This window comes from Echiichthys vipera, assembly GCF_963691815.1.
Source record: "Echiichthys vipera genome assembly, chromosome: 23".
NCBI classification, from domain to species: Eukaryota; Metazoa; Chordata; class Actinopteri; order Perciformes; family Trachinidae; genus Echiichthys; species Echiichthys vipera.
The window spans coordinates 3,017,185-3,038,530 of record NC_139848.1 but is presented as its reverse complement, the minus strand read 5'-3'; the positions used below and the strand labels follow the sequence as shown (position 1 = coordinate 3,038,530).

Genomic DNA, 21,346 nt, shown 5'->3' with positions numbered 1-21,346 from the left:
GATAGATAGATAGATAGATAGATAGATAGATAGATAGATAGATAGGTATTACAGTAAATGTATAATTCAAAGGTATAATAATACAACTTGGCGCATGCTCAGATAAGTTCGCCGAAATCGAGTTTTCTCCTCGGCTATCTCCGTAGCGTTCCATCGTTACCTTCGGCAACCTTCGGGAGTGTTCGGCCCTTCGCGTCGGCTCGAGTTCTGTCGATAGAGCTGATTCTCGCTGTCGTCGTCTCCCTCGTCCTCCTCTCCGTGTTGTTGTTCTCGGTGACGCGACGGAGGTGTAGCCTGACGCGGTCTCTTACGTGTCGGTCTGAATAAAAGTGGAGCTCCGTAGACCCGGGAGTGACGAAGCGAGTCTGTGTTGGTAAGAGGATACGCATCCGATGTTTGCTAAACAGATAGATGGCCGCCCAGAGGAGTTATTTTGCGCCTAATATCAGCACAAAGCCAACAAAGAGATCATGGCGGCGGTGTTGCCGAGGCTCTCAAAATGAGTCAGTCTCTGCAACACAACTGAGACATAGGTATTAATATGGGAGTGGGCTTGAATGTTGTTTTCCTTTTAAATAAAAAAAACAGTATAGAAATATGTTACAGAAGCAATTGGTCATGTAAAGTGTATTCATGTTAACACAGTGTTAAACTAACAAACAAAGTCGTTAAGTGAAAGTGGGTGAAAAAGCCCTAGTTTCAAACATAACTGGCAACTGAGGCATTTCCCTCCATGCAGGCTAACGGAGCTTGCAAACTAGCATGCTAGCGTTATTACTAAATGCATTATTAGTTGTTATTACAACAAAAGCACCAGAGTGTGACACGAACTGTTGTAGCAAAGCAAAAAATATTTATTTTTTTGTAATAAATACATGTAAAATAAATGGCGGCTAAATGTGCTAGCAGTCACATTCGCTTGCCTGCTAGCATGCTAACAGAATCAATGAAGCTCATGCTGCTAATGCTAGGTAGCTACATGCTAAGTTGGTAACACTACAGAGAGCTTTGCTAGCCAAAGGAGTTAGCCTCAGGCATTTATGGGAAGTGTGAGCCTTAGAAATGTTAAATGTTGAATGTAACGTGCAGCATGTTTTAAAATATGGTTTTATATATCTAAAAGTAATTCTGTGTCTGCACCTTAGCTAGCATGCTAAGCCACACCCTCCTTTTTTAAAAACATCAACAAGCTACTGTGGATATGAGGCACTACCTTGGCGTGTTTGCTACAGACCAGAGACCACTTTCTCACTGTTTTACTGCACAAATCTATGATAAGCATGATGCATTACTCAAATATACAGTTTCTTACTCCTTGCAGATTTTAAATGACAATGGAGGCTGGTGCAGACACACAGCAAAGTGGTGAAACAGTTGTCTCAGAGTCTGAGGCCCAGCAGATCACCCTTAGCCAGGTAAATCTTATTATTTTAAATGTACATATTGCAATATAAGAGTCACTGCTACTGCTGAGAACGTTTGATGCTCACAGTGTATGATTTCTGGTTGTCGTGGTTGCAGGCGACCATAGCAGCTGGCCAGGTGACGACCAGTGGTCCCACAGTCACCCTAGTACAGTTACCAAACGGTCAGACAGTCCAAGTGCATGGGGTGATCCAAGCTGCTCAGCCCTCTGTCATCCAGTCCCCACAAGTCCAGACAGTACAGGTGAGAAGGGAAATAACCTTTTGCATTATTTATTGTTTTATTACAGCACATCATAATTCCCCCTTTGGCTTTATGGTCCAAATAATAGCCACTTAATGCTGACATGCTTGATTCATAATTTAATACTTAACTTTGCGCCACAGTTCATTCAAAGAAATGCCATTATGGGCATAGTGTCTTCCAAAAGCATTGTGATGATAGCTGTAACCTGTAAACATGTCTTGCTATTTGCAATGCATTTGCAGTGTTTGTTGGGTCAGTTGTTTTAATAAGAGTGAAATGTTTTATTGTTCCTCTGCAGATTTCAACTGTTGCTGAGAGTGAGGACTCTCAGGAGTCCGTAGACAGCGTGACAGATTCTCAGAAGAGGAGAGAGATCCTGTCCAGACGGCCTTCGTATAGGTCTGTGTAACATCTTACCACAACAAGAGCTCTTTCATCCTGCACAAACATTTGTATGTCTGAGTTTGGAGGAGAAGAAATGTTGCTCTTTCATTTGTAAAAAGCTTCTCTTGCAATTGCTTCATATGTAAAATACATGAGAGGGAAGTTCAATCATTTTGGAGCATTTCTATAATTATTATTTTTTAAATGGAAAGAGTTTGCTGAGATTTCTGTGTGATTTTTTTCTACAGAAAGATTCTGAACGATTTATCATCGGATGCCCCGGCGGTGGCTCGAATTGAGGAAGAGAAATCAGAGGACGACACAGCCCCTGCCATCACTACAGTCACCATGCCTACTCCTATCTATCAGACTAGCAGTGGCCAGTACAGTAAGTTGTTTTGGATACTGTGATACAGGAAGTTAGGGGTTTGTGTTGAAACATGCAGGATTTCCTGCTATCATGCAGTGGCCGTTTTCTCTTTTCAACCGTGAGTCTTTGCTGAGGCCACTTAAAATTAGAGGCAGTTGAAAGCAAAGCCTTTATAATCAGATGCGGTACCATACGGAGCCAATATTGTTGTATGTTATTGGTTTATATCCACTCTGGCTCACTGGATTAACAGCGCTAGTAGAAAGCCTGTCCTTACACTATCTCTTTTGCAAGGGCACCATCCGCTTAGCTCTGCCCAAGATGATTGTTAGTGCCCGCATCCCAGAATAATTAGCTTGTGTAGCCAGACCACTCTGGCCCTGACACAGTGCTATGGAGGTCTGGCAATGGAAGACTAGTTTACATCACAACAAGGAAAGAGTCTTTTTCGGATAGATGGCTTTGTGTTGACTTGCCGCTGCTTGTATTGCAAGTTATTTGTATTTTCACTGGATTTAGAGAATATCTCTTAGGTTCATTTAAGAATAATTCTAACGTGACAATGTCCTTCTGCAGTTGCCATTACCCAGGGTGGGGCCATCCAGCTGGCCAATAATGGGACAGATGGAGTGCAGGGCCTGCAGACACTGACCATGGCCAACGCAGGCCAGCCTGGTGCCACCATCCTGCAGTACGCCCAGACCAGCGACGGGCAGCAGATCTTAGTGCCAAGCAACCAAGTGGTTGTACAAGGTGGGTAATAATATAACATGATGTTGTGCTTTTGCAGGTGAATGAATGAGTTTATAGTACAGTTTGAACGTGAAACTATACCAGTTAGAACAGGAAATGTCCTAAGTGAACTTGTTTTAGTTCCTGTATCTCTTCAGTAAAACACTGTGTGTCTGTGTTTTCCTGTCAGCCGCCTCTGGTGATGTCCAGGCTTACCAGATCCGCACAGCCCCCACCAGCGCTATCACTCCTGGGGTGGTCATGGCAACTTCACCTGCACTGGGCTCAGGAGGAGGCACTGAGGAAGTCACACGCAAAAGGGAGGTGCGACTTATGAAAAACAGGTATGCGTATTACGAGTTTGGTTAATGGCGGATATTTGCTCTAGTGTTTCCAGATCATTGCTTTAATATTGGATACCAATAGGTTTCCCCAACATCCTTGGACTACAGCAGCTCATTATTGGCTGTGTGAGTTAAATAATGCCATGTGCCGCTCCCTTTTTCCGTTTAACACTGACATGTACTCACACATGTTCTTAATGTCACACAGGGAGGCAGCCCGCGAGTGTCGCAGGAAGAAGAAGGAATACGTCAAGTGTCTGGAGAACCGCGTGGCTGTGCTGGAGAACCAGAACAAAACCCTCATCGAGGAACTCAAAGCCCTCAAAGACTTGTACTGCCACAAATCCGAGTAGAAATGTCGCCAAACGCCTGCCAGGAGCTTGACAGGTGCCCGTCTGTCCCCATGTACAGAGACTCACCGAAGAGCCATGCATCTGGATGCCACTCCCCCTTTTCTACTCCTTTTTTTTTTTTTTTAACTGCTGAAAAATCTGTCAAGTGGGAGACTCACCAGGAATAGAAAAAACACCCCACCCCCCTCCCACTTCAGCGAATTGAAATTGTAATTCTGTTCCCATCAGTTTCCCATAAAAGGGTGAAGCAATGTTAAGAGTGGACGCGGAGGAGACTACAACTATACAGGGTCCTTGTGGTGACAATGAGGCTGTTCTTGACGCCACCAAAGGGAAGCATTCCAGTCACTGGTGCCTGGACAAACTGGGCGATATCACCAGCAACGGGGGGCTGCTCAATCACCATCACGGACAACGACAGAACTTTTTACTGTTTAATCTCCCCAAGACACTTCGTTTGGAGGGGTTACCTTTGTGTGCAACGTTTGTAATCTTAACTGCACTCTCGCATTAACATCTGTTACTTACTAATGCTTTGAACTGTAGATGGACTGTGTCACGGACATTTGTTCTTTTAGCCGTGTTTTGTTTTATTACGTATTGGATTATCTGCTCGCATAATGCAATTTACTTTTCTTTTTGTTTTTACTTTTTAATTTGCCTTGATACAACATGAACAAAAGAACCTCACTGTTATGTTGGGTTGTAAAATGGTCGACGTGTTAAATGCAGCTTTAAAGACACATGATGAGAGGTGGGACATTTAAGGTTACAGAATCATTCAAGGGTTTGTTTGGTCTCCGATGCATGCCCCCATCAAATCCATAAGGCTCATTGTTTTTGTTCTACCAAGCTAAACAAAAACATCCACTCGTATATAAAAGGAGCAGACCCGTTTCAACAGATCCCAGATCAGACTTTGTTTCCCGCTCGTCACCGTCTCACTGGAGTTCACTGTAACCAGGTCCTCTGTGGCGTAAGATGCCGCCTCACGCAAATGATTTGGAAAAATCGGATTAAATCCAAATGTGCTGCAGCTCATGCACCAGAGTATGTAAAAAAAGTGTTCAACTAAGTTTGTGCTAAAAGTGGTATTTAAAAAAACAAACATATTTTTGTATTATCGATTTTCCAATCTGCTTTTTAAATTCGTCTCATTTCTTTGATTATTGTTGAACCAAAAAGCAAAAATAATGAGCCTTACATGTTTCGTTCTGAGATCAGTACGTTGAGACACATTACCCGTCATTGGAATCATGGATGCTTGGTGTGTTGGTGTATTCTACTGTCTTTGAACGTGTCACCACCTCTTTCATTGGGAAAGTTTGAATGAATCCTGTCTAAGGGAGAAGGAGAAACCAATGCCTGCAGTTGGAGGTTGACGAGTTGTTAGGAAGCTACCAGGACCCCTCTGTGTTGTGGTGTCCCCGGCTGTGAAGGCATCAGCACAGGCACGATTACAAAGTGGCACGCCCACTTTTCTCGCATACACAATCCTCCCACATTTCAACCAGAAGGCAACACAGCTAACCGCTAACCAATCAGAAGGTGTCCATGTGTGATTGGTTGCTTATTAATTATCAGGGCATCATCACGCATTTGATTCGACGTTATTAGTTGTGCGGAGCGCCGATTCTCACCAAGTACGACTTGACTGCACCTTTAACCCCTGAAAGGATTGTAAAGTGCAGCCAAGTGAAAAAAGACAATGACTTCACAGTGAACAAAAATAATATTTTCATGCTAAAGGAATGCCATGTATTATTTTAGGTATTATGTATAGTCATGAGCTAGTATGCTTTTTTTATGTTGCTTTTCATTCATTTTATATTCACAATTTCTAAGTGTCAGCACCAACTTGTATAAAACAATGCGTTATCTTAGAGCTATTCAAATATTACATTTTTGGCAGCTGTTAATAAATGTGTTTCTGGTAATCTTTGAGGCTTTTTAAACTTTTTATTTGATTCCTATACAAAAACAGTGAATTATTACAAATGACAGAAAAGCAGCACTCAGTCATCACAAGTCCTTCCTGGGCGGCTGTTTCCAGGACTTGTACACATGGATGTCTCTGTGTTTGTCATAGTAGACCTCTTCAACCGTGAACCGCTGCTTCAACATGCTCAGGAAGTCCGTGTCTCGCTTGTAGCGGATCTTGCAGGCCAGAAGCACCACCGTGGTGTCCGAACACAGGTGCTCCAGGGTCTGCAGCAGCGGCACGAAGGTGTCCTCCAGGTAAACAATGTCTGCCCCGAGCACCAAATCAAACCCTCCAGCTGGGTAACGTTCAAGGCCCTCTCCCCAGGTCAGCTCAGACACGACCACTGATCCCTGGGAGTCTTGGGGCAGGTTGGCCTCCACGTTGGCAGAGAGGAAGTCCAGGGCAGGCTGTCGGTCAGTGATGGTCACTTTGGCACCTGGAGAAAGTAGGAATGTTACTGACTGACACATTTTAAAGGCCTGTTGTGCCGTTTTCAGCACCCCTGCTGTGAAATGCACCCCCTCGCATTATAGGTGATATTCTGGATCAGAAGGCTGTTGTTTGGACCTATAGGAGTAGCTTATATACAGGTAACCACATTAAAAACACATACTGTTGAACCTATGAATTGCAAGAAAAGCTGGGATTCTATTTAGGAAACGCTGAGTCAAAACATTAACCAGCTCTAACTGGGGGATCCTGAGGCGTTCCCAGGCCAATGTGGAGATATAATCACTCCACCTGGTCCTGGGTCTTCCCCGAGGCCTCCTCCCAGCTGGACGTGCCAGGATCCCCCAGTTAGAGCCGGTTAATGTGGCCCTGGAAAGGGAAGTTTGGGGTCCCCTGCTTAAGCTGCTGCTTCCGCGACCCGACCCCGGATAAGAGGCTGAAGATGAGATAAGTCAAACACATTCAAATTGCTCAAAAGATCCATTGAATTCATGTTGTAATTATGGCTGCAGTATATTTCCACAGAACAAACAAAAAGGTGTTGTTTTGTGTTCGCTATTATCCAAGTTTGTGACTTTAAACTCTAAAATAGTTTGAAGACTGTAAATAACCAATGTTGTGGGTTACCTGTGTATATATATATATATATTTATATATATATATATATATATATATACACCTGTATATAGCTGTTTGTGGGTATATATATATGTGTGTATGTACCTGTGTGTGTATGTTTATATATACCTGTATATATATAAACTACTAAAGGTCCAAACAACAGCCTTGTGATCCAGAATATCACCTCTAATGTGAGGGGGTGCATTTCACGGCAGGGGTGCTGAATACGGCACAACACCTGCATTCATATTCATATTCATATTCATACAACGTGCACTCACTCACCGAGCAGGGCTGCAACAATGCCCACCAGCCCGGTGCCAGCTCCCAGTTCAATGACCTCCTTCCCCTTTAACTCCACCTTCTCCATCTCCAGGTACATGCACATGACCACCGCCTGGGAAAAGACACACATGATATGCACTGAGTCAAACCAGTACCCGATCAGTAGGACGGTTCCCCACTAATGCACCACTTACTCACCGCCTCCCACACAACCGCTGCCACACCGAGCTTCCTCCAGTCCTGGGCGAGGCGCAGGTCGCGATTGGCGAACCGGAAGTGTGCGGATGAATTGTGGAGTTTGGAAAGAGCGGGTAACGCGTTTTCTACGTACGGAACGAGGGCCATGGTGTGAAATAGGTATTGATACTATGCAGTCATGTATGTACCTGCCCCTGTTTGCGCATGCGCAGTGCTGTTCTTCTTCTTTGGGGTGTTAAGGCTGAGTCACTGCGTCACTACCGCCCTCCTCTGGAGATAAGGAGCTCGTTCAGTGTCATTTACTTAATTTAATACTTTCCGTCCTCTCTGTCTCCTTCAACATAACAAATATGTCCCGCTTCGTCATTTCGGGATAAAATAAAGGTTTGTTTTTTGAAACATTGTAAAGTTAAAAACCCTTCCGGTACCTAAACTGTACCCGCCCACATCAATGAGCACTCTGAGCCAATAGCGTACGAGCTTGGCTTATGAGTGACCAATTGGAAGGCTTCGAATCCGAGTGGGCGTGTCCGTCAGGATCTTTATTAACGGCTGATGATGGAGGGGGCGGGGCCTGAGCGTAAAGCCCCACTAGGTGTGTGAAGCTGACGTCACATAGCAGCAATAGAGTTTCCGTTTCGTCTGCGTTCCTGTTTTCAAAATAAAAGCACAGAAATGAACTGTATGTGAAGTTTTTAAACATTTCGCTGCATTAAGTATCTTTCCCCCTAAAGGTCGAATTTAAGTTTAAACTATAAATAAAACAAACACAGAACAAGAATAAACACAGAGAAAACACAGAGTTGTCCATAAGTGTTTAATATGTGCATAACAAACGTCACAAAGTGACTTTCCTCAGTGTTGAATCCTTCTCTCTGGATAATGACTTCTTTTTCATCAGAATTGTGATCTTATTCTTAAATTCTCTCAATTCTGACATTTTCTGTAATTGTTTTAGTATTTTTCTTTAAAAAAACATTAGATTTTAAAGGATTGGATCATGGAGAAGTGGTTCTTTTTCGATGCAATTGCGATATATTGGTAACTATCATGGATTCCAGATTAACTAAGTGGTAGATGTATTTTCTTTTTACATTTGACCATATTTTAAGTACAGCTTAAACAGTATTAACAATATTTCTTTCTTCCATTTGACTTGGAATGAAAACCTGCAGCCACAGCGGCCTTTTACTGGATCAGTCTGAGACACCTGCAGGGCTTTACATGAACCATTAAACGCATTGGAAAGAAACAAAGACAAAACGACTTTAAGATTTAAAATAAAAATAATTACCAAAATAAAAAACAAGCAAATAAAATCATTGAAAATGAAATAAAACCAAGAATATCAAAGGAATATAAGCTACAGTGCAGTAGCAGTAAAAAGAAATACAAGTACACGATGAGAGCTTTTATTTTGAAAAGCAGCAGCCGGAAGTTACCTCTGAACCTCGCTGCTTCGGGTGGGTTTGACATCCAAGACGTGTCTTTGGCAAATGCGATGAGATGGAAGCTAACACAGGCGAGCTTTTCACAAACGCCTCCCTCTCCGCTCCTTTACCCGTCTCCTAGAGTTGTTTACAGGTAGGAGGTTTGTAAAGAAGCCTTTTATTGTGACGGACACTTCCGCTGCAGGCAACAATGAATGCGCCCGTGCTGCTGAAAAGCCAAGAATGGCTCGAGGTGCGGAAGCTGTCGTTAGCCGGGTAGCCATGGAGGGAGCCGGGGGAGCTCGTGACTTTGTACTGTTAGCTTTTCTTCCGTAAGATGACTTGACGTGACTTCTTCACCGCGCAGACGTGTCCAGTCCACGCGTGTTATTCTCTCTGACGTGCACCGGTGCTTTGCTGCTGCGCACACGCCCTGAATATGTCAGCTGTCCTGCACACACTGCACACACTGCACACACTGCAGACACCCAGTTGGCTGGTGTTGCATCCCATTCTACTCTGAAGCAGGATCTTTCACGCTATCCTGCACACACTGCACACACTGCACACACTGCAGACACCCAGTTGGCTGGTGTTGCATCCCATTCTACTCTGAAGCAGGATCCTTCACGCTGCAGCCACACACACTGGCCTCTAATGTGCTAAACTTACATTTCAAAGGTTGGATATTCAACGTGGTGTTACATTTATTGACTGCCACTGGGGATACATCCGGTAAACTCTGCATTAGTGTTGTCACTGGAGACTAGTAGGTGATCCCTCCCTGAGTTGTATGGGCAACAGCGCTGGGTTTAGCGAGAGTGGCGTAGGTCAAAGATGGGAGGCTCAGTGTCTTGCTGCATCTCTCCCGGAGAGAGTCCCAAGATCCACAGGAGGGAGGTGGAGCTGGAGGAGTGTCCCATCACCACCACAGAGGACGTGAGCGAGGACACCGGGACCTACCTGCAGCACATCAGTGACAGGGAGCTCCCCGATGGTGGGTGATGGTGATGGTGATGCATCGGGCCGCTAGGTTTAGAGACTGTGTTCAGATGCACTGACCCTTCACTTTCGTGCTTGCGTCTTACAGAGTTGGCCCAGGAGGCGAACCCATCAGACCACCCGAGAGCCAGCACCCTCTTCCTCAACAAGTCACAGACAGATGGTCAGTTAGTTTTCTGCTACAAAAATGACATTACTATGGTTTTTCACTCTCCTCTGAATATCCTAAGCTCACGACACACTTTTCTTTCTCCCCATTTCAGTGCGTGAGAAAAGGAAAAGCAACTACCTGAATCATGTAAGGGCCAGGTCTGCATGTATTGATGCGGTTCTGGTATTGTTTTTGGTCCGTGAGATTGGGAAAGACACACCCACGCTCACCGAATTGGACCTAGAAATGCCAACAGCTACATTTGAATGTTGTCGCTCACACTGGCGTCTCTCCTCTCGAGCAGATGTCCATGTCCCCGGGGCTACTGACGAAAAAGTACAGTTCCTGCTCGACGATCTTCATCGATGACAGCACGGTCAGCCAGCCCAACCTCAAGAGCACGATCAAATGGTGAGTGTCCTTTATCTCTGCCTTCCACATATCTTCTCAGGTACAGGGATGGGAGTGGAAAACCAGCTCCACTTGAGAACCACTAACACATTTTAATTGTAATTGCATGCCTCTGAGCTTATCAAGCATGTTTTTTTGACGGTTGCTTATTGCAAAGTCACGCGCCCACGCTGCTGGAAACTTGCAACAAGAGGAAATCGTGACAAAGCGGAAGAATGAAGGGTTAAGGTACTTATAATGCAAGCTAACACGCTAACCCGGGGTTAGCACTGTGCTATGGTTTCAGTTAGGAGTGCAGCCAAATACATACGTTGTTTTTTTCAGCACTGCAGACAAAGTAACAAGATAGTCTTCACTACTAGACTCTATATCAGCCCTTAAAACTACGATAGAGGAAGACGTCACGTGCAAAATGCAGCACAGGAGCTCTTGTTTGGTGCAAAATAATAAAAAGCACGCCCAGTGATTCACTGTTTGTCTGTGTGGGTCTCTCTTTGTTTGCAGCGTCGCGTTGGCCATATACTATCACATCAAAAACAGGTAGGAAATGTTTGAAGTGTTGTCCCAGATTTCACCTCTCATGGGTGCCGTTGTACTGTTTTCCCTGTGTCCAGTATTTAGTTATGAAACAAGCCATAAGTGAAGAGGGTTTATTTTGGGTTTATGGAAGTGTTGTCATGATAACAACGTCTTGCTGGGGGCCAGTTGGATGGATGGATACATGGATATTTTGTTTGGCGGCCATTAGTTACATTTAGATAACAGAGTAATGATCTTGGGGTTATTTCAACCATTTGGCATCAGAGCAGCTGGGTCAATCTGGTCGCTGATGCAGCTTCAAGAGGTCCTGAATAAACACAAGTAATGTCACATGTTGTCAGTGGAGCATAGACAGCTGAATCCTCAGGACCTTAATCCAATAGAGACTTTAAGAGGTAGTGAACCACAGTTCGACACTGGTTGTTTCGATCATATGTCCAGTGTGTTCACAGAGTTGAAATCCCATTTAATTGTAGGTTGAAGTGAGAAAAACACTGTTAAATCCTGTAATATACATATTTATCATCATCATAGTAATGTTCTGCTCCTGCAGGGATTCAAACCGCTCGCTGGAAATATTCGATGAGAAGAAGCACCCTCTGACGGTGAGTAGAGCTGTTTGCGTACACGAGGAAGTTCTATTTACTGTTGGCTCTGTGACGATTTGACCTTCTGCCCGACAGCGAGAGAAGGTTCCAGATGACTACTCCGTGGTCGACCCAGAACACAAGCTCATCTACCGCTTCATACGAACGCTCTTCAGCTCGGCGCAGCTCACGGCTGAGTGCGCCATCGTCACTCTGGTGAGATTCCACGACAGAGTCCGACCCTCTTACCTCTGTCACTATCATGCGTGTGTATGCGTGTGTATATCCTGTGTGTGTGAACTGATTGTATGCTGTTGTTAGGTGTATCTGGAAAGGCTGCTGACATACGCCGAGATGGACATCTGTCCTTGTAACTGGAAGCGAATTGTTCTCGGCGCCATCCTGCTGGCCTCCAAGGTCTGGGACGACCAGGCTGTGTGGAACGTCGACTACTGCCAGATCCTCAAAGATATCACAGTGGAGGACATGTGAGTGTGACCGTTCATCCATCAAGTGACTGCTCATTGAACAAGAACAGCTGCGTAACCTGAACGCCTTTCTGCTTTGTTCCATGTTCTGCAGGAACGAGATGGAGCGCCACTTCCTGGAGCTGCTCCAGTTCAACATCAACGTCCCGGCCAGCGTGTACGCCAAGTATTACTTTGACCTGCGCTCACTTGCTGACGAGAACAACCTCAGTTTCCCTCTGGAGCCTCTGAGCAACAAGCGGGCCCAAAAACTGGAGGTGAGTTTGTCCAAAAGCTCCTTTCACACATTTACTGAACCCTTAAATTTAGATCGACATTCCCTGGAAGAGCTGGATGTGAGAACTCTCCAAACCAAACAGAGTATTCCCAGGAAAGGAGGAAGTGCCTGCGAAGAAAAGTAGCTCAAGGATGCAAAATCTGGCATCTCTGGTTGTTACGTTGGTTAGGCCATAACAGTTTCATGCTTACGTTTTTGTCTCTAGGCCATCTCCAGGCTGTGCGAGGACAAGTACAAGGACCTGAGTAAATCCGCCATGAGGAGGTCTGTCAGTGTGGACAACATGGTCGGCATCAAGAACTCCACCGCCGTGCTGTCTTAAGTCTGCGACGGAGGTGAAGCACCGGGCTCAGAGCGCAGTTACAGGATGTGATGTCACATGCGAGAGGTTAGACTGCATTCGCCATGAGATTTCCAAAGTAGGTTAGGACAAAATCCATAATTGAACAGTTCCATTACCAAACGTTGAATGCTGACTTTGGGGGAGCAAAGGAGCAGAAGTTTACCAAACTATATCTCTACAGTACGATGAATCCAGTCTCTATGTGTTCACTCTAAAGACCTTCAGCTATCCGCCTTTAAAGCATGATCATTCTGGTGAAAATATTTTGCGGACTGTCACATTTTTATTTTCAAGCGGATGTTTAACTTTGGGAGGAATCAGCATGAGAACGCTTCCCGAAGACACAAACCGAGGACCTCATCTTCTTTTTGTCGCGTCAGCCGATCTTTTCGAGGAGCCGCGTCTCTTCTCTCCACCAGCTGTTTCCCCCCCTCACCTTTATTCACACGACGACAAGCCGTCTCAAACTACCCTGTGGCGTAGTTCTGCACACGGACAAAGAGTAGACTTTGTTTTGCTTACTATGTAGGCCTCTATAGCTGTGAAATGTACAAGACTCTATTTAATTCAAATAAATTTCAGTCGCTGTTTGTAGTCGAGGTTGCTTACACGGGAAATGTGTCGTGGTGTTTTTTTCTGTTTGCGGAGTGAAGAAACAACCATGACGGCAGCCACGACGATGTTTGTTTCAAACACACACTTCATATATTGTACCCTAACCCTCTCCAGTTTAGCTCCTTACAAAGCAAAATAATCCACAACAGCTTCATTCAGGTATGAAAAGACTAGAAGACATACAAAGGTCTGGGTGTAACAGATGTTAGTGTTTTAGTATCTTATAAAGCACATTATGAATACATGAATTCACTTTGTAACAATTACAGCTCTTTCGGCTGGAGAGCTCTTTTGCACACAATAACTTCTCTATGAAAAAAACACAAGTAGAATAATGAGACACTAAGCCAGTTGAGGTGGTTTGGGATCATCTAGTAAGGATGAACCCTGGGTGCCTCTGCTAGAGCTGCTGCCCCCGCGACCCGACCCCGGATAAGAGGTTGAAGATGAGATGAGATAATTATAATATGCATACAACCATACTCCTGAGATGGAAGTCTGACTTGCAGCCCAGTGGATGCACCAAATGGTTGATTTTCCAAGCAGAAGCTCGTTACCGACTATTGACTGAAATTATCCTTATCAGTCATGACCGAAACAACGAGGTCGGGGGTACAAGCAGCCGAAATGTGTTTCCTCAGGAGGGGGTCTGGAGTCTCCCTTAGAGAGAGGGGGAGAAGTTCAGCATCCGTGAGGAACTCGGAGTAGAGCCGCTGCTCCTTTGTGTTGAAAGGAGCCAGTTGAGGTGGTTCAGGATCATCTGGTAAGGATGAACCCTGGGCGCCTCCCTAGGGAGGTGTTCCAGGCACGTCCAGCTGGGAGGAGGCCTCGGGGAAGACCCAGGACCAGGTGGAGAGATTAGATCTCCACACTGGCCTGGGAACGCCTCAGGATCCCCCAGTTAGAGCTGGTTAATGTGGCCCGAGAAAGGGAAGTTTGGGGTCCCCTGCTAAAGCTGCTGCCCCCGAGACCTGACCCCGGATAAGAGGCTGAAGATGAGATGAGATGAATATAATATACATATAACCATACTACTGAGATGAAAGTCTGACTTGCAGCCCAGTGGATGCACCGCATGGTTGATTTTCCAAGCAGAAACTAATGACCACAAAAACCTCTGTCGCCCAAAATACTCACATGACATACAGGTTTATGAACGTCTTTACCATTAAAATGATACAATCAGGATCCTTTCTGTGTAACCTTCACCATCCTTCACTTTCATCTGTGAGCAGCTGAGATGAGCAGCAGCTCAAACGTTACTGCTTCTTCATAATCTGAAAATGACCACATGATGGTGCACAGAGCCATTAAACCATGAGAGATTAGCTGCTGTGTGTTTAAATTATTACCCTTTGTACAGTTCAGCTGTTAAAACGCTTCCATTTTCCGCCTGTTTCCTCAACCAGACAAGATGTAAGTCTTCAAAATAAATCACTATGACCGACATCACCTGACTTTCATTACAACACCGAGGGTTTAATATTGAGTGAAATACATTTGTAGCTATGAGAACTTCTGAAAACGTAAATGAGTGCAAACGTATTCCTTGTTTATATGAAAGCGTATACAAAAAAAGTTTGATCCAAAAGTGAAATGAACTGTCATACAAAGGCACATGTATATTATATTTTCACTTAGGGCATGGACATACATTTGTACAGCGATTATCCATATTTCATTCAGTAGGATTTTGACATAAATGCACTTTACACGCCGACTGAGTTAAGATCCAACCAACTGAGATAAACACTAGGCCTCATGCAGCAACGCTCTCTGAACTTTATCTTCATTTTCTGTTAAAAGAAACAATAAAAGTCAACTTCAGATGCCACAAACAACTGATCAGAATTGTTTATTATCATATGGTTTCGCCCTTAAAACACTTTATAAGGGCTATGTGCCGAGTACAAACATTCGGACACAAGTACTTCGCCTGGAGGGAAGAAGTAAGTGAGCGCCAGTACTGCTAAATCACATATAATCATAAAACATTCGAATCTATGATCTATAAATGAGTTATTTATTGTCATTTGCACAATTACAAGAAGCAGTCAAGAAAAAAGTCAGGGAAATATATAAAAAGCATGAAAACATCTGAAGAAATGCTCATTAAATATGTATTTAAAAGAAAATCATACAAGTAAGAGCAAAATTGCAATGGAAGATATAATAGTATAGTTGAATTATGGGGCTAAAACATCAACATAATAACATGTAAATAAAGGAATGTATATACATTTATATAGAAAGTTCAAATTAATAAACATAATGCAGTCAGGTATGGAGTCAATATTTATGTATAACTACAAGTATATAAGGTTGAGTGACGGTGCACAGTTGTAACCCCTCCTCTGTCCTTTCCTTCTCCCCTGGTAACCTATTATTATTATTATGGCTTAGATTTATAAAGCGTCTTTCTCAGAGCTCAAGGTGCTTTACAGAGTCCAGGCTCCATTCATTCACACACACATGGTGATGGTAAACTACATAGTAGTCACAGCTGCCCTGGGGCAGACTGACGGAAGCGTGGCAGCCAATCAGCGCCTACAGCCCCTCCGACCACCTCCTCAAACATACAGCAGTCATACACATTCACACAAGGAAAGGTGGGTGAAGTGTCTTGCCCAAGGACACAACGACCATGACAAGTAGGACAGGGTGGGGATCGAACCACCGGTCATTGGTCAACTCGCACTACCAACTGAGCCACAGTCGCCCCACAACCTCTCATTTAACCTCTCAATATTTCTGTTGCTGAGCCTCCAGATTTAAACCTTTTCAGAAAGAGAAAAGTGTTCTACCCATAAGGATGAATATGCACATGTGCCTTTAAATCCCTCACACAACTTTCCCTCCACTTCATCCAACATGACATCCAAAATGTCCCGCTGTGTTTCCTGGGACCTTTCCCTCCTCAGCTCGTGTTTATTGTCTTTGTTAGTGTGTCAGCAAACTCATATCCATGGATGCTGCTGTAGAGCACAGTTCTGGAGATCTGTGTCATCTTTTGGACGCCTTTGGCTCCAATGGCTGTAAAACGCTACATATTCATTTGTCATGGCACCCACTACCTCAGGATGATCAACACTCAACTTGTTCCCATTAGCATGGGCCTCTGTGGCTGGTCAGTGGGGCCTTGAGGCTTCATGGAGGGTTAGTGTTGAGCCACATTCAGCCAACCAGCTTTCACCATTAAGGAACACATCACACTCTCCCTGGTAGAGGGTATGCTGTTTGTTCCCCCATCTGTCAAAACAACCTTTTGCATATTGTCCATCTGCTGCTGCCATGGCTGCATGCATCACGCGGCTCTCAGGGCGAGCGTGGCTCTTAAGTGTAACAACACTGTGGGATTCTACTTTTGAATGCTTTTGCTGCAGCTGGCACATATTTTTTTATAAAACCACGGACTGGACACCGCTCCAATCACTGCAAAGGTGTTATAGCTTACTGCATTATGTAATATTTATACACACAGCTTTTGGGGTATTTCTGTTGTTAACAGTTCTTGTTTTTGTCAATGAATTCATTGTTACTTTTTGACATTAATATTCTTTCTGTCAAATGTCGTCATCAAGGTTGTGCTGTGACTACATTGCATATATGTGTATATGATTCAACATTTGCCGGCTCTACTTTATAGCTTGAACATGTTTTCCTTTTTCAGTCGCTCCTTTGGAAAACCTAACCAAGACCGTTCAGAAGATAAGGTAAGAGTGAACTCTCTTTAATGCTGCTTCACATGTTGGGAACGACTCGGCGTGATATCAAATTAGGCAGAGTTTTCCTTTCCTCAGGTAAATTCCTCTCACAGTGATATCAAAAGGTGTATCAGAGAAGTTAATCAGCAACTGGTCACCATGCTTCCAGCCCGACGAGCCAATGCAAAGTGCTTTAAACGTAATCATTGTAACTCATGACGGGTGGTCGACAGCAGTTTTAGCTGTGACATCATCACAAGATATCTTGGCCCAAAGTGAGCTATAGCTTTTATAAAACGCTCATCAACTAAGGCGATACGAAAGTTTTAGACACTATTTTTCTAATTTAAACTAGATCTTTATTAATAAATAACGTTCAGAATGAAACGGGCCCTCCTGGACTCTGCCTGCACATACTGAGGTGGTAGCTATGGAACAGAGCCTACACTCATGAGTGCAGATCCCTGAGAGGGGGCGGGGGGGGCATGTCCCAATTGTCTCTGTAGCCCCCCCCCCCCCCCCCCCCCCCATAAAAATACCTTAAATTATTCAAAATTGAACAAATGTATTCTCAGACTTCACATTCTTCACATTTTAGATTTACATCGAAAAAGAAATGATTGAAATAATGTTATAACAGTATTACCGACTCCTCATGCCATCTCTGGTCTTCTCCACTACAGAGCAAACGAACGGGTGGTTCTTTACACAGACGCTGATTAACAGCAGGCTTTAAAAAAAAAGGGGGGATTTATATTTTGATATTCATCCATATCAGTTAATCATGCATAAAGTAGTCCCACACACTGGGAGGAGAGATTACATGCCCGAGACCCTTAAAAGTATGATTTACTAATATAACAGTTAAGTAAGCAGTGATACACGTAGTTGGCTGTTTAGGACAAATAAACAAGAAAGGTCAGCACAGTAAATAAATTCCATTTGCAGTACTTTTGGAATGATAGGGCGAGCCTCTACGAAGTTGTGATTTACAGTGACATGGTATGAGTTGTATACGGGCAACTCATACCCCCACCCCTCACCCCCCAATCCTGACATCGGACCTGCACCCCTGCCTACACTAGCAGCTAGCATTCATCCAAGTGACACTGTTGCAGGAAAAGTGAAGAGTATAGGTATAAGGGCATCAGTTCAGACGCAGAGGAACATCTCCCCTCAGTGCCTTTTCCTTTTAACAGCTGAAAACCAAGTAGGGATGCTCCTACTTTGTAGTACCCGTTTGTGCCCACAGAGAGGCAGCGCTGCAGTGTGTAAGACAGCCGGCCTGACTGCAGGTGTGAGATTAGTCCGTGTGTTAATGCGACATCCTCTCCACTCTCCCGAGCTCTGGTGCAGCTTGCGTGTATCCCTGTCAGACTGGAAGGACGGAGAAAGACTCGACCAGGATTGTTGCATCTGAACATTTCAGACGAAGACTCAAATCCTGAGGATGATGAATCCTGGGGCATTATTTATCACATCGTGCTGAAATTGCAAGGTGCCATTTAAGAGCCATGTTAGATATTACCGCTCTTAAATTCTATTAGGTGTCACTTAACATGCTTGAGTACAGCGTGTGTACCACCCTCAGTGTATACCTGTAAAGCTCATATCAGTGCAGGTACATGAAAACTGTCATAAGGTGAAATGAATAGTGTGTGTGCATGCATGCTTGTTAGTGCGTGTGTGTGTGTGTGTATCCTGTAGGGATCACAGTGTCAGTGCAGCTTCATTAATCTCTCAGCATCATGGGACTTGTCTGAACTCTAAAAGAGGGCTGGAGAGAACAAGCTGCCCCCCTGGGGAGTCACTCCGTTTACCCTCCACACACTCAGGTCACTCCTCATATCACACACTCTTCAACTATACAATGTCAAAGCCTCCAGTAGGCCTGGAAAGGGAGAACCGCTGCTGCTGATCTCCACAGAATGCATGTATTTGTGTGTGCACATTGTCCATTCGTGAAGAACGATAGCCAGTGAGAGGTGCATATCAGACAGGGAGACTTGTGGAGCCGTATGTGGGTCGTACTGAATGTGCATGATTTCTTCATGTAGCAAAAGGCAAAACTGTGCCACAACAGTATTATAAATATTTATTCCCCCTCAATAATGCATAGGAAAGCACGTATACTGATTACATTACAAAATATACTGCTATAAATATCTCGAGACCCTCACATAGGGATAGGATTCACACAACAGAGTGTCAGAGCAGCATATCAGGATAATATTTGCCTTCTAATAAAAGCTTTTTCAATGACGCCCCGCTCGGAAACAATGAAAGGAAATCACCTTCTTTAGCAGCTTTGAACCTGACGGCTGACAAAGTGGGAATCAGAAGTAGTCGCTGTAGTTGAAATAAGTCATGAACCAATCGAATCATCAGGTTTCCCTTCCCTTGTAAAGCATTTCACGCCGCTCCACAGAACCGTCCCGGGCGGATTCACCGCAAACGTTTCTCCCAGCAGAAGAGTGCTTCCCCTGTGTGGAAGATGAATGGGAAAATAAATGGCACTTATAATTAAATTAGCCAGGGAGGATGTAACACCTTTGGCCTCCATGCTGCTCTGATCCACCAGCCAGCTCTAGTCCCTGAGACGGCCATGATTCTCCCTTTATGACGTACACTGACGCCTTTGTTTAATGCCGTTTACACCGCAGCCACGTGTGTTTAAAGTGTAAAATGTTTGCGTTATTCTCCCTCCTTGAGGAAATGACATCAGAACTATACTAGTGAAAAGGTGTGGCGCACAAATATGTCACACAAAAAATACGCCCGGTGCATATCATCTTATCGTCTTGATAGCTAACTGAAAAAGTAGAAATAAACATGTGTGTGTCGTTGGTAACGTGTTCGTCATGTCCATGTCTGGGTCTCTGATCCAAGCTCCTACTGTCTCATGGCACGACTTCCATCTCAACTTCGCCACCCCACTGTTGCTACTGCTGAGCTGGCAGGAAAACGGCGGTTGACTGCTGCTGGTTCATCTCTCCTCTAATGAGCTTGTTGTAAGATTTAAACCTTGTTTTGCGCCCCTGGATCCTGGCATTGGGAAAAAGGACCACGACAGCCCGTCTGTCAGCGTTAAAGCAGACATTAGACAGATGCCAGCAGCCAACTTAGTCAAAAACAGAGTCAAATGCACTTTGACCTTTACTGAGAGTACGAGGGGAGCTGAGGAAGTGTATCTCCCTAAACCTCCCTGCAGGCTTCACAGTTAAAGGTAGGGACACACAGTGCGTGTAGTTGTGATGATACACGGAGCTCTGCAATTGAAAATGTCATACCTGACTGAGCTGCTGTGCTGCGCTGGCTGCTAAGAGTCGACAGTCCTTTTCACAATAGCTCTCATCAAAAACACAAAAGTGCTTATCCATATACATGTTTTCATTTGCACAGCATATGAGAAAATGTTGGCTGTGCTGAACTGGGCTGATTTTTTTATTTCTTTCCTGCAAGCGGTAGGCCCTCCGATGAGATTTATCCTGAGTTTGGCTTTTTATGGTGCAGAACATTCAATACGCAGTCATGCGGTGCTCTCCAGCCTATGGCATGTTTAACAGCAGTACACTAGTGCACCAGTGTCACTTTGCCACAAGACACAAGAAGGTAAAATGCTTTTCCATCAGCCATAAGGCTTCTGGTCACGATGGTCCTGTCTGAATAACGATCAGAATTAGATTATAATGTGAACTAGCCTTTAGAGAAATGCGGTACTTTGAGTTTCAGGCAGGATGATGCCATTTCCATTCTGTTCAACTGCGATCAATATGAGATCTGCATGTTTAAAACAATCTCTGACAATCTCAAATATCACAACAAAAATAAAATATGATTTGGCAATTTCATTATTAAGTTCCAACAGACATTTGATCAAAAGTATAAAGTAGGAATTTCAAAATAAAGGCTCATCCTAGAGATGATGATATGTATCGATATGTTCATCTAACAGTGATGATATTGGATCACTGATGGTTGAATCAATATATGGATCGGTCCAGCTGGACAGGAGGTGTGAACAGGGAGCTGTGAAGGGTGGAGGGTAGTGATGAGGCTGAGGCCCCGTGTTCCCCTGGTGACCGACGGAGTCTGTGTTTTAATGTTCCTCTGTGCGCTGTGATCAGCAGATGCATCAGAGTGATGATGACGCGCTGAGTAGAACAAAACTGTGTTTAATGGGCTACAGGCCCGGCTGCTGCGCAGTGCTGGCACAGAGCAGGAACGGGAGGTGGGGTAGTGAGGTGAGCTATGTGTGTGTGTACGTTTGTGTGTTTGAGAGAGGTAACAGGGCCAGGCCTCAGAGTTCACTGAGAACTATTCAGCCTATGCAAATGATGTGACTGTATGTGCGTATATACTGTGTATGTGACACTCACTGGAGTGGCATTACTTTGGTACGGGTG

General features: G+C 44.4%; 4 protein-coding genes across 5 annotated transcripts in view; 3 read left to right on the top strand and 1 right to left on the bottom strand.

Moving 5' to 3' along the window:
* LOC310964905 (receptor activity-modifying protein 1-like) overlaps positions 1-13,757 on the top strand; it is a 140,097-nt gene extending 126,340 nt beyond the window's left edge. Inside the window, exon 4 of the mRNA XM_083938215.1 lies at positions 13,746-13,757. The gene's annotated coding sequence lies outside the window, so the exon portion shown is untranslated. The remainder of the gene's footprint in view (positions 1-13,745) is intronic.
* LOC310964892 (cyclic AMP-responsive element-binding protein 1-like) lies at positions 258-5,795 on the top strand. 2 transcript variants are annotated; one of them, XM_083938195.1, is made up of 8 exons: positions 258-373; positions 1,322-1,415; positions 1,522-1,668; positions 1,970-2,070; positions 2,304-2,443; positions 3,002-3,178; positions 3,348-3,501; positions 3,710-5,795. In XM_083938195.1, exons 2-8 carry the CDS (start codon positions 1,329-1,331, stop codon positions 3,852-3,854), a joined length of 951 nt encoding a protein of 316 aa, XP_083794321.1. In that variant the 5' UTR covers positions 258-373; positions 1,322-1,328; the 3' UTR covers positions 3,855-5,795. The 2 variants fall into 2 exon arrangements, with proteins under 2 accessions (XP_083794321.1, XP_083794322.1); XM_083938196.1 differs by having other exon boundaries at positions 278-533.
* Positions 5,844-7,568, bottom strand: mettl21a (methyltransferase 21A, HSPA lysine). Its single transcript, XM_083937625.1, has 3 exons — positions 7,393-7,568; positions 7,195-7,306; positions 5,844-6,274 (listed from the first exon to the last, which is right to left on the bottom strand). Exons 1-3 carry the CDS (start codon positions 7,537-7,539, stop codon positions 5,877-5,879), a joined length of 657 nt encoding a protein of 218 aa, XP_083793751.1. The 5' UTR covers positions 7,540-7,568; the 3' UTR covers positions 5,844-5,876.
* LOC310964842 (cyclin-Y-like protein 1) lies at positions 8,895-13,175 on the top strand. The gene is made up of 10 exons (XM_083938136.1): positions 8,895-9,819; positions 9,913-9,987; positions 10,088-10,122; positions 10,280-10,386; positions 10,891-10,926; positions 11,480-11,531; positions 11,610-11,729; positions 11,835-12,001; positions 12,096-12,258; positions 12,484-13,175. The coding sequence occupies exons 1-10, from the start codon at positions 9,660-9,662 to the stop codon at positions 12,598-12,600; spliced, it is 1,032 nt and encodes a 343-aa protein (XP_083794262.1). The 5' UTR covers positions 8,895-9,659; the 3' UTR covers positions 12,601-13,175.
* Positions 13,758-21,346: the final 7,589 nt, after the last annotated feature.

Bases quoted from the DNA above. Each gene is read 5' to 3' on its own strand.
- LOC310964892 (XM_083938195.1), top strand. From the start codon at position 1,329: ATGACAATGGAGGCTGGTGCAGACACACAGCAAAGTGGTGAAACAGTT. The intron at 1,416-1,521 runs GTAAATCTTATT...TCGTGGTTGCAG, and splicing joins AGCAGATCACCCTTAGCCAG to GCGACCATAGCAGCTGGCCA. The intron at 3,502-3,709 runs GTATGCGTATTA...AATGTCACACAG, and splicing joins GTGCGACTTATGAAAAACAG to GGAGGCAGCCCGCGAGTGTC.
- mettl21a (XM_083937625.1), bottom strand. From the start codon at position 7,539: ATGGCCCTCGTTCCGTACGTAGAAAACGCGTTACCCGCTCTTTCCAAA. The intron at 7,307-7,392 runs GTGAGTAAGTGG...GTCTTTTCCCAG, and splicing joins CAGCGGTTGTGTGGGAGGCG to GCGGTGGTCATGTGCATGTA. The intron at 6,275-7,194 runs GTGAGTGAGTGC...TACTTTCTCCAG, and splicing joins CATTGTTGCAGCCCTGCTCG to GTGCCAAAGTGACCATCACT.
- LOC310964842 (XM_083938136.1), top strand. From the start codon at position 9,660: ATGGGAGGCTCAGTGTCTTGCTGCATCTCTCCCGGAGAGAGTCCCAAG. The intron at 9,820-9,912 runs GTGGGTGATGGT...TGCGTCTTACAG, and splicing joins TGACAGGGAGCTCCCCGATG to AGTTGGCCCAGGAGGCGAAC. The intron at 12,002-12,095 runs GTGAGTGTGACC...CATGTTCTGCAG, and splicing joins GATATCACAGTGGAGGACAT to GAACGAGATGGAGCGCCACT.